This window comes from Lepisma saccharinum, chromosome 11 (genome assembly GCF_977018435.1).
Source record: "Lepisma saccharinum chromosome 11, izLepSacc3.1, whole genome shotgun sequence".
NCBI lineage: Eukaryota > Metazoa > Arthropoda > Insecta > Zygentoma > Lepismatidae > Lepisma > Lepisma saccharinum.
The window spans coordinates 5999904-6012807 of NC_139239.1; the positions used below are offsets into that span (position 1 = coordinate 5999904).

The window sequence follows — 12904 nt, forward strand, 5'->3', positions numbered from 1 at the left end:
GGTCCAGGAACCTTTTTCCCGATCAATTTACATATGGTCCAAGAATCTTTTTTTCTGAATGAATTTAAATTCGGTCCAGGATTCCAGGATCAATTTAAATACGGTCCAGGAACGTTTTTTTTTCCGAATCAGTTTAAATGAGAATCAGTTTTTCCGAATCAGAAATGAAACAATACGCAACGTGGATCGAATACAGACCTCACGATAAACAATTATCCACTTGTGAGCATGAAAGAATAATCCAGGTGCTGGCTGTCTCGAGAATCGAAGGTACAAGGTAGAAATGGGCGAGACGCAAAACGCTGCAGTCACTTTGCCCCTCTCCGTGTAGCCTCATTCTCTCTCGCGCGTAACTTAGCAGCACTGCCCGTCCCTGTTGTGATATCTGCTGGGAATACAGCAGCCTCACGTTACGTCATCAACGGCTCCTATTGGCTGTGGTTCCTGGATCGGATACCAGAGCAAAACGTGGCGGGTTTCTTTGAACTAAATGTGACGCCACACTAATATAGTCCATTGCGTTATGTACAGTAACTCTTCGACAAGGGAGTTTTTGAACCTGGCCCACGAGAGAACAACAGCGCTTTAATTTATTCCCTGCGCTACGTTTTCTACAACCGCAGTGTGACATTCCAATGTAAAACGTAGTCGCGGACATTTTTAGAAGGCAGCGTTTAATCGGTCAACCCTGGTCCAGGAATTGTAAATAAATTCAATCCGGGACTGGGAGAGAAAAACGTAAATGAGTTCTAGACAGTGTATAACCTTTTCATATTTAAATCATTTCAATTCGGTCCAGGAACCTTTTTTCCGGATGAATTTCATTTCGGTCCAGGAACCTTTTTTCCACAATGAATTTCATTTCGGTCCAGGAACTTCTTTTACGGAAGAATTTCAATTCGGTCAAGGAACCGTTTTTTCCTCATCAATTTAAATACGGTCCAGGAACCTTTTTTCAATGTAAGAATACCCAACTTGGACCGAATTTAAATTGTGCGAGAAAAAATGTTCCGATCCTGCAACGGAACCCAATAGAACCCATTAGAATGTATGGGTTCCTGGACGTTTAACAACCCTGACTCAAAGTAATGTTGTTGGTTATTAATAAAATATGTCTAGCTCTAAAATGTTATTTCTTGCTCTAGCAGTTCTTGTTTAAAGAAAGTTGTACCAAAATATACGGAGAATAACCCCTACCATCCACTTCTGAAACATTTTTATTGAATTGTTCATTTCAAGTATGCATTGCAATGGGTCAAGCTTGGCCCAAAAAAAAAAAAGAAGCCAGAAACTCGACGCAAAATTTAAAGTGGGATCCGAACTGTAATTGGTTCAAGACTTCTTCGGCATCTTAGGGAGAGAAACTGCACTCCAAGACGGTCTAATAAGCAGTAGCCAATTATTAGGAACCTTCTAAGGCCGATTCTACATCAGGTAACACGAGAAGGAAAAATGAGATGGAATCATTCAATGCCAGTAAACTAAAGTGTCATATTGCATCATCTCTTTCACTCTCTCCAATGGCCAATTAATCACAGTTTTGGTTCTTGGGAACACCGGATCATATCCACCACCACCTAATCTTTATATCATATCTTAATATTCTAATACTCTGTGGCGTGAATTAGACCCGCTCTAATTTGCATTGGCTTGAATTAGATCCGCTACAATTTTCACTGGCTTCATTAAATTCCTACAATTTTTACTGTCTTGAATTTGCTTCGCTACAACTTCAATGGCTTGAAATAGATTCGCATTATTTTCACTGCCTTCAATTAGATTCAATACAACTTTTCACTTGCTTCAATTGGATCCGTTACAATTTTCACTGTCTTGAATTAGCTTTGCTAAAACTTTCACTGGCTTCGATTAGATCCGCTACAATTTTCACTGGCTTCCATTAGCTTTGCTACAAATTTCACTGGCTTGAAATAGATTCGCTAAAATATTCAAGATGGTCTATAACTTTCACTGCCTTCAATTAGATTCAATACAATTTTTCACTTGCTTCAATTGGATCCACTACAATTTTCACTGTCTTGAATTAGCTTCGCTACAACTTTCAATGGCTTCGATTAGATCCGCTACAATTTTCACTGGCTTCCATTAGCTTCGCTAAAAATTTCACTGGTTTGAAATAGATTCGCTAAAATTGTCGCTGTCTTCAATTAGATTAGCTGCAATTTTAACTGGCTTGAATTAGATTCACTACAATTTTCACTGACTTGAAATCAATTTGGGCATTGACATCACGGGATCTGGTCCATATCCAGGGTAAACATAGCCATTTCATTGAGCTTCTTTCTTCACCTACTTCACCAATTTATTTAATCGTTGCGATTAAACTAGAAGTAAAAAAGAGCAACGTAAAGTAATGAGAAAATTAAATTTTTGGACATGGTTTGACTTAAAGTAGAGGTTCTACATGTTTTCTGCAGGATTAGACTCATTTCAACCCAGGAGTGGATCGAATTTGAGACTGTTCTATTGCCACATTTTCAGAACGACCTAATTGATGCCCTGAAACTTGGTGCTGAGCATATGAAGCATAGCCTCTTCCATCTTGCATGTCTTCTAATGTAAAATTGTCCGCAGGTACCTCATCCCTTGGCGGAAGGTTCAGAATAGAAGAAGCTTGAAGCCTTACGTGCCACTGTCAGAGGGAATGAACGAGCCTAGGAACGTCACGTGACGTATCCTCATTAACAGCCCCTACTCTGGTACACGCAACCAGAATCAAGGTGGTACGTTTATTGCACGAATCTCTGCCTTAAAAGGGTTGGAGAAGGGATTCCGAATGCGTTGCCCAGACTCATATGTACAAACACCTCCTGGATAAAAGTGGCTCAAGCTTGTAGGTCATGATTTGTTCAATAAAACCTTCCCTTTTGACAGAAGAAGAAAAGTTTCGATCCGCTAGAGTTAAGATCGCTATCAGATAATATGCAAATAACAGACGTCTCGAACCTAATATAGTTTATCTTCAAGTTCTGGTTTAAGAGGCTGTTGTAGGTGGCGTGGTCATTAATTCAGACACGGTGCCCGGATGGATAGAAATGCAATTCTAGTCAATGTAGAGCTCTTACTGTTGTCCACCGCAGTGGTGGAGTGGTTAGCACAGCGCGCTACGACGCCAGTGCTCCAGGATTCTAATCTCGGCTTGGCGTGAGTGTTCTTTGTACACCCAACGGCAAGAAAACAGTAGGCGAATTGTCCATCACCATTTTCATTTAGCCTGTTTTTCACAATGACATGATGATGAATTGAAATTAAAACGTCAATAAGTAGAAGACAATATATTTTTTCGTATCAACACGTAACATTTTTTCCATTCCTTAAAACATCACTGGATGTAGAATACAAAAATAATGCAAATAGCGATTGGCGGTTTGCCTACTATTATATATCACTCAGAAGATGAAATAAAGAAAAGTTGTAACGAATATTTATAGCTATATTGAATGTGAGTCCGACGGCTTAGTGGTAACATCGTCGCCTTATAATCAAGGGCCGGGATGAAGACAAGTAGTGGCTTGGATCCCACTTTAAATTGTATGTCCAGACTTGATTAACGTGGGCTTAAAATAAACTTTGACATGTACTGAACATAAACATGATCGACTTCTTTCCACCAAAAATACGATATCATCTCAATTTTTTTTTTATGTCGATCAATTTTCAAAATATTGCATATGTTCTTAATATTCTATTAATTTTTATTTAAACATTTAAAAATTTATACCTACTAAATACACAAAATTAGTCAATAAAAGTTTGTTAATCTCTCAACAAACAAATAGGAAACCCGTCAACGTCCCTACCGCGCCCTCCAACCAACAAGAAAAAATATGTAAATAAATACAGTTTTAGGAAGCTCTCAGATCGACGCGGCAAACGACATGCAACGAGCGGGCTGCACACAGAAGGGTTAACCGACACAGTCTGAAGAAAGCATTCAATGTACATGCGAGAACAACAGACCGAGGCAACACGATGCACGCTATTGACAAAATAACCCAGTTCGAGCGACACATACAGCTGACTAAATTTTGATCCACGTTGTTTGTGCTATATGGACTCCGTCTAGTTGGCGTAAGTGTATCCCAGTGTCAGCTTGATGCAAGGAAATAGTGTTCAACTTTGTGGACGCCGTACGCAAGGGTAGCGGTGTACAAAAGATTCAACAAATGCCTGTCTGCTGCTTTTAACGTTCATTCATTGGTTAGCACGGACCACGTGAGCATGCACACCGTACAGAGCTCCAAAACCTAGAGCAAACGGTGTAGACAACAAATACACTACGTGATACCAGATCAGCGAAGTAGACGATTCGGTGTTGCACGTGTAACCAGCTAAACACGTGAGTTCAAAGAGTCAAAAAGTGCAGTTAACTGGACAGGTGGCGTTGTGGATTAAAAGCGTTGCGGAGTCCTTGTGCTTGAAGGTTGTGTTCTGCAGTACCTCGTGTGGCCAGTGTTGAAGTGGCTGTTTTCGTGTTCCAGTTGGGAGGAGGAAAAAGTGAGAGTGTAGTGCAACTTTATCGTATTTTACCTTTTTTAGAGTCAAGTTCCTCTACCTATTCAAAATGAAAGCTTATACCTTATTCTGTATTCGAGACTCCTAAGTTCGTATCACCATATCGTGAACGCTGGCTAGGAATGGTCATGTGGTCAATATTTAAACGCAGTGAATGAAGGTGGTGTGTTTTGTGTTCGGTCGAGGAGGTGAAAGCAACGTGCCCAAAGGACGTCTTCAAAACGAACGATGTTCGCGCAGCAGTTCTACAAACCTGTTTTCGAGGGGTGGGGTGAGTACTTTCTTTCTTGTTGTCGTGTTGAACTGTCTTGTGTCGTGGATATCCTGAAATTCCCTCTGTGCTAATGAAGCTTTTTGTTCTGTGGGGTGACACCCACTCAGTGGCGTATTTGTGATTTAATTTTGGGACCTAAGTGGTAAATTTCTTATATCGGACAAACGGCTGAAATTTGCTACTTCATTTAATTTGAATATTCGTACTTACGTATTCTGCATTGAGAAACATTGTTGAAGGTGGCATTTCGCTTATTTCACGGAAATAAGCTCTATTTGCGACATATCGAGTAAGTTTTCTTCGTTTCTTTTTGCCTTCGGTAACACGCAAAATGGCGGTCACAGTTTCACTACCGTACTCGGCATGCAGTGTTTCCACCCCACTGCACCCAAAAAAACCTACGTAGATTGACGCAAACCATTGACGCATAGCCCCACAAACCATTGACACATTGCCCCACGAACCATTCATACATAGCCCCACGAACTATTCCCGGTAAGGCTAGGTTACAATAGTTAAAAATTGGTTTAGAAAAAAATGCCTTGCCCCACACACCATTCTCGCATAGCCCCACGAACCATTGACATATAGCCCCACAAACAATTTTCGGAAACGTACCTTCTTCAGTTACAAAAACACGTGTTTGGAAACACTGACCCGTGATTACGTCATCACACATAGGCAACGTCCGGCTGGAAGGAAATGGATGCAACAGCTTTCGTTCATCGGTCACACATTTATATCGAAAAATAGATGATTTACCGGCAAAATCCAATGAACGATGCGAGAAAACACTCCCCCGAACTTCCACAAGTATAAAGAAACTGCATTCGGTAAGTAATTTCTCCTGTAAATTTGAAGAAATCCGTTTGTCCGATATAAGAAATTTACTAGTCTTAAATTAAACTATTGCCTTGCGGGTATAAGTACCTTGGTTCTAATCCAAGTCGTTAAATCTTATGACATTTACACGTAATTTAGAAACAGTGTATTTACATTCTAAGAAAACCCAAACTCGTACACAAGAAAAGCTATCGAACTAGTAACAACGAAAACTTGACCAAATTTATATTGCCAAGTTCAAACTTAATTTCCGGGTTCGTGGAGACACATGGCACAGTGGTTCGGATCTCACTTCAAACTGTAGCTTCAGTCCCGATTAGCCTCTCTGTGCATAAAATGGACTTAAAGCAACAATTCAAACTTAATTTCTATTTAACCTACCAACAAGTTTCTTGTGAACACTTTAATACATGTTCGGTGAGTTTGCTAACCTTCAGACAACACCTACAAGAAACAAGCAAAAGAGGTCTAAGCAGAGCACTAAGATACATCATTCATAAGTTCTGACAAGACATACCAAATCATGCTAACCCAACAGTGCACATCATCGCCAGACGCCCTGCAGCTAGACATATCCATGTAATGCCTAAACAATAACTCACTTAGAAACAACTGAAAAATTACTCCGCCAGCCACACAAGCAGAAGGAGAAAGATCATTGGCCAAAAACATACTCCCATTGCATAGTACACACAGGAGTCATGAGCCAGACCCGATGCTCCAATAATATTAATAGTAAACGCCAAGAAAAGACAGACGGCAGTTGGAGAATGGATGTCCTCCTTTTATACATAAGGATGCATTCTTTTCGGCAGCGAAATCTTTAGTGACTGGACCATTAATGAAACGAATGATTTCTCAGTTGTGTGTATTGCATAGCTCTTCGTATATGCATTTAATTCAATTTTCTTAGGGCGATAAAAAATATTCCTGTAATTCACACGCTACTAATTCTTACTATTCTATTTCATTGTTTGTGCTCACCACTAGGTGTACTTTTTATGTAGACGCATTTCATAGCTTCTGTGGGTGTTGGTCTCGTTGAGCAGCTGCCCGACCCTGTGGCCGAGTGGTTAGCACATCGCGCTGCGACGCCAAGGGTCCCGGGTTCGAATCCCGGTCGGGATTGGTTGTTTGTGAATGTCCATTCATCAATTTCATCATTTCATCACTCATCCCCATCTTCGCAAATTAGCCAAGAGGCACAAAACGCGAAGTAAAATAAACTAAATCAAATCAAAATCAAAACGTTGAGCAGCTGCCTTCACGCCTAACAGGACATACTGTCAAGGTCAATGCCACGAGTGCTTGCTTGCAGTAGAAGCAGTGTTTCCTACTCAGAAATCGCAAAATAAATTTGGGATTGCTTTTGACTTCGACTGACAAGCATACATACAGGATATTTTTACAAAACTGTGAATGTTTGGAGCGAATTTACAATACCAGAAGTATCTTCAATTACTTTAAAATTCCGCATAGTCACTAATTTTGGCCTCGTAATCACGAATCTGCAGTTAAAAGTTGGCGGTCACATCTAGAAATTGCAAAAATAAGTTGAAAAAAGTGGGTCCGTGAACGGAGTAAACACCCTTGATTTATTAAGAAAACAACTATTTTTAGCAATGATTAGCGTTTCAAAACTATGTTTATGATGGCCCTTAATTGTAACTATGCTTGCCTAACCTAACCTAACCTAACCGTGAATGGTTCGTGGGGCAAACATGTTTTCCACCTTTACGCAAGATGCCATTTTCTCTCATGCAAATCAACGCTCTCACCTATTGCAAAACACTTGAGCAACGTTGGTCGCAAGACCGTTGTGCGGAAAGGAAGACGTCTTCATATCGTTTCCATGTTAGTGTATGGAGAATCATAGCGGTAATTGACAAGGTTATTTTGCAATTTGTAGACGTGACCGCCAAATTTTAACTGGAGATTCGTGATTACGAGGCCAAAATTAGTGAGTATGCCGAATGTGAAAGCAATTGGCGATACTTCCGGTATTGTAAATTCATACCGAATGTTTCTCCACTGCTTGGTTGCTGTTTACCAAAACACTTGTTTCTCGCATTTGCCTTTTGAACCACAACACCCCTCGCGCTATCAAATTACATACAGTTACTGCCAACACTGGTAGGCAAGCTTGTGTGGAAGAAAATGTTGGATTCCGTGTTCCATGATTATGCGAAAGGTGGCATACCACTGCACAATACTGTGATTGCAGTTAGAAGCGTTAATCTGGCAAAATATGTGTTTTATGGTTCGTTTTATAAACGTCTGTTTTCTCTCATTTTCTCTTATAACCGAGACCATAAGACTGAATGTTGATTGGATGCAGAGAGATTCACAAATATCCGTGGACACAGAATGCAACCCCCTAGTGCAGGTGTCTTCAACCCATGGCCCGCGGGCCAGAGGTGGCCCGCAGAGCCCTTTGGCGTGGTCCGTGGCTATTTGAAAAATTAAGTATTTAACATAAAAACCGGATTAAGTAAATATGGTAGATGGCACCATCTTACAGTTCTCAATACCGTAGTGTTGCTTCGTGGCCCGCCAACATCATTGCAATTATTAATGTGGCCCGCACTGTCTGACGAGTTGAAGACCCCTGCCCTAGAGGGTTGGGTTCAGCCGCCAGAGCCTCATTAAGATTCAAAAGGGCGGTATAAAGTACTTGTATAATGAGATCGACATTTGAATTCCAAATAGGTTACCTTTACACCCCTTCAGAAACTTTGCTCTATTTGTATTAGTTTTCGTCGCTCTTCTTCCTCTTAGGTTAATCGCGACGATGATAATGAATAGTCAACTGGGACGAATTCTTCTTCAGAATTGGAAACTGAGCACTCTGTTCGTAGCATCCGTTACGACTCCAATCCTCCGAGCCTAGCAAAGGTCTTCTCTCTGGCGTGCCCAATAGGGGCTGGAGGGGACATAACCCATCTCTCTGGCTCATCATTCTAAAAAAAAAAGTAATAATGTTACATGTAAGAAATGGTAATTATATGCGCAACTACTACAAAAAGAAGACATTGCATATATTCAGACGTATCTCCTTTACAAAAATCCTGGAAATAAATGCAGTAGCGACCTATCCTGTATTGCTGCATTGTTATTTGACATCCGTTCCACATCCCTTTAGGCACAATGACCAGAGTAATGATGATAAAACGGATAGAAAATGTTATTTATATATCGTAGAACGAATTTTCTCCTGATTTAAATTCATTTTTATATTTACTTCGCTTTTCTTCCACTTTTGGATAATCTCAAAGATGAGGATGAATGATGATATGATCAAATTGATGAATGGACGCTCACAAAGGACGCCCATGCGCAGGCCGGGATTCGAACCCGGGACTCCTGGTATTGTAGCGCGCTGGGAAAACCACTAAGCCACGATGGTCGGCGGAGCCATCTTATTATAAACGAGTATTTAACATCATTCTCTATGTTTGTTATTTATTGTTGAGATAGAAATTTAAAAAATGAATTTATGGAAGGCTTCTTGTTTCGCCACTTAACTGCTGTCAAAAGTGCATGACGGTGCAATTTTTTGGGGTTTCACCGATAGTATACTGGGAATGTCGTCGCCTTGTGATCAAGAGTTACCGGAGTCGATGCCCGGTGATTCATATATTGGTTCTTCTGCCGCTTTAAACTGTAAGTCCAGGTCAAATTAGTCCACCTGTGCATAAGGTAGCTTTAAAACAAACTTCGTACAATTTTCTTTAACACTATTCACGACACGATAGCGTCACCAGAAAATTTACACTTGTTGTATTCTAGTGTTACAAACTCTGTAATTAAAAAGCCAACTCACCAATCCTGACGCACATTTTCTCTGGGATTTTTACGGCTCAAAGCTCAAAAATAACGAGCAGAGATGTATTAATTTCAATTCACAATACAGCCCAATCTCTTCTGAAAATGTTTGTTAAACCGTGTCCCTTTCTGCGTTCATCACTAACAATCTTGAAGTTGGAGTAACGTCATATTTCTCTCAGGATCTTGAAGACGATAATAAGCATAATAGCAGTTAGTTTCCCTTCATAAAACCAGATGTTGTTGTTATTTGGCATTTGTTTCACGGTTGTAGCCTGATTGCGTCATGTTCAGGATTTGATTTTGCAGATTTTATTGCAAAGTATTTTCCACCCTTCATAATAATTTGTGCATTTTAGTACAATTTTATTTTCCAAAATTTCTAACTTGAATCAATGGTAAACAGTGCAATAGTATTTAATTGCTTTTCCATTAGCTTCGTTAGTTGAAATTAGTAAATCACCAGTACGTGATGTACCCACTAAGCATTTCGATTTTACATTTTATTTATTTATTTCGATCACAACAGGCGCATGCGCACGTAGTGTGTTCATTTTAGTAAATATAAATAGGAAGAACATTAGTTACACTGCACTTTACATCTAAAAATATTGAAAGAGGAAATTGGATTACAACTTCACAGCAAAATAAAAAAAACTCATGGTTATGCAGTCAAAATAAAACTCGGGTAGGGGACGTAAGTTAACAAGCAAATTTGAAGCAGCTTCGTAATTGCATTAAAATAATGTAAATTAAAATAAGGTTACAGTAATGTCGTCGCCGAGATTGTATTTTAGAAACTGCATGCACATTTTATTCTGTCTTTGATTTATGTTTTGATTTCTTTTATTAGGGGAAAGCTGCCTAAATCGCACCAGTTTTAAAAATCACACCACTGCACAGTGGACCAGAATTCTGAAAATGGGAACAAAAATATGAATTGGTGAATAGAAATACTTTATGCTGTCAATATTTCTAATAACAGAATATAATACATAAAAAAGATAATTTTTTAAAACTTCTGCGGTTATTCACATGATGACTGTGCAAATAATAAAGTAACTTCATGTGTACAAAGAATGTCCTATGCTCATGTAGTGACAATAACGGCAGTTTGCAATATCACAAAAAATCATTTAAATCCTGTGCTTATTGACATGAAGACTCGACCAAATGGTCCAGTCTGTAGGGCTTCTGACTGCCAAGAGGGGACTCGAGTTCAATTCTCGGGGTTGGTGAACTAAGGTTGGACGTAAATACGGTGACTTGATTATAGAGTTTACAAAATAGCCTGTATCGTTTGATTAATACCTCGTTGATGCCTATAATTTTGACTGACTTTTTTAGGATTGTAAATAATCTGCCTTCATTGGAGGTTCCACTATCATCTTGTTTAGGCTTATCAACGGCGATGCCAATACCGTACGTCCACTTTGCGGGCTTTCAGTTTTGCTCCTTCTCCACAAGCCTGTCCGCACTGTCGAGCACTTAATGAGCTTGCCCAGCGAGCCTGCTTAAGGTTGTTTGTGTCAGGCAATTCGTCAATATCCCACATTAATTATCATTTTCTTCATAATTTATCTTATTGTTGTGATTAACCTGAAGTCGAAGAATTAGTTGAAAGGCAGAAATGCAAGATTGAATGTCTCTGATGTTACTTCGTGCCGAATAGTATGACGTGATATTACGATATGAATTTATTAATCATGCCTAGTCATTCCATTGATTGATCCGAATTGACCACACAAAATATGGTATAATGTCCACTTCATGAAGGAGTGGTTAGCACAGCGCGCTACGACAACATGGGACGCTGGTTCGAATCTCGACTTGGGCATGATTGTTCTTGGTGACTGTCCCTTCATCAATTTAATCATATCATCACTCATCTTCATCGTCGCTATTTGCCAGAAGTGAAACAATAGCGACACTAAATAACAAGCATCCAATCAAATCGAACATCTCTACCGATTTAATTCTATACCGTTCCAGATTCTCACTTTCTTACTGAATCTTACGTCAATTTACAGCATCTCAATTGTTTTCTGATTCGAAAACAATTGAAATGTTGGTTGGTGATTTTGTTTCGGTGTTTGGATGTTTTAATTAAATTCGCATTAGTTAGCATTAGACAAATCGTGGCAGAGGAAAGCAAGAGCACAAAGGAAGGGGAAAAGACAAGGAAGACCCCACGGCTCTCTATAATGGTAGCATTCGTAAATGCGACTGAAGTGACTGAAGAATATTATAAATGAAATTTGTTTCGATTTTTCCTATTATTTCTGTTTCAGTTATTTACTTCGATTTTCTTCTACCACTCGCGTTAACCGTGTCGGTGAGGAAGAATTATAAACTCCTGAAATGGACGATGGGACCAAAAACAATATGCCTCTCCCACGGTTCGAACCTGTGAGCACAAAATATTGTCTTATTTTGAAAGTTTACACCATTTGTCATGTAGCAATTTTCGCTCGTCTCTTTCTCAAGGCGTTCCATTGCCTCTCCGATGGCGTAGTGGTAACGTCTTCGCCATGTAATCAAAGGCTTCCGATTCTATATCAGATAGAGGAACATTTGGTTCGGATCCCACTTTAATCTGTAGGTCCAGTGCATAACCTAGACTTAAAGAATTAGCGTGTAGCATCTGGTCTGTGAGGGCCTCCTCCACAGCGCAGTGGTAGCGTAATTGCCTTGTAATCAAGGGGTCCCGGGTTCGATACCCGGTGGAGGCACAAGTGGTTCGGATCCCACTTTAAACTGTAGGTCCAGTCCCGATTAGCCTTACTGTGCATAAAGTGGACTAAAAACATCAACTCAAACCAAAGCATCTGGTCTGTGAAGAGAACCATCATTTCAGTGAACCTTCCTGACAATGACTCAAATATCACTCGAAACAATATTTCCTTACGAGTACCTCTTGTTAAGAAACCAGTTCCTGAAATGTTCTTCTTGAGGCCACGTAGCACCCAGTTGTTGGTTGTTGTGACTGGGGCATGAGTCATGTGACTCGTGCTATCAAAGCTCAATCGTTCCCGAGAACTCATATCTACCAGGCAAACTTAAGCGAATATGTTGTTATTTGGGTTGCATAAACAACAGGCTTTAAGACGTTACGAAATTCTAGGTCCCGTGGCACAGGTAATTATTTTTCTGTCTGTACTTATAGGACTTAAAACGTGCTATGATTTTATTGATTGATTGATGATTTGGTTTATTTTACGTTGATTTTCTTCCACTTTTGGCTAATCGCGACGATGAGGATGAGTGATATGATGAAATTGATGAAGGGACACTCACAAAAAACAAGGCTGGGATTTGAACCCATGACCCCTGATGACCAATCAGTAGACCTAGGATTTTTAGGTTTTTAACCTATTTTTTTTTACAGGTATGCAAGAAATAATACGTTCTGTCAGCATTTAATTA

At 39.7% G+C, this 12904-nt stretch overlaps 1 protein-coding gene across 1 annotated transcript in view; it reads left to right on the forward strand.

Moving 5' to 3' along the window:
• The first annotated feature begins 4651 nt into the window (after positions 1-4651).
• Positions 4652-12904, forward strand: part of nAChRbeta1 (nicotinic acetylcholine receptor beta1) — a 373117-nt gene continuing 364864 nt past the window's right edge. The window contains exon 1 of the mRNA XM_083130650.1: positions 4652-4807. Within this exon, the coding sequence (XP_082986776.1) occupies positions 4765-4807 (43 nt within the window). The 5' untranslated portion in view covers positions 4652-4764. The remainder of the gene's footprint in view (positions 4808-12904) is intronic.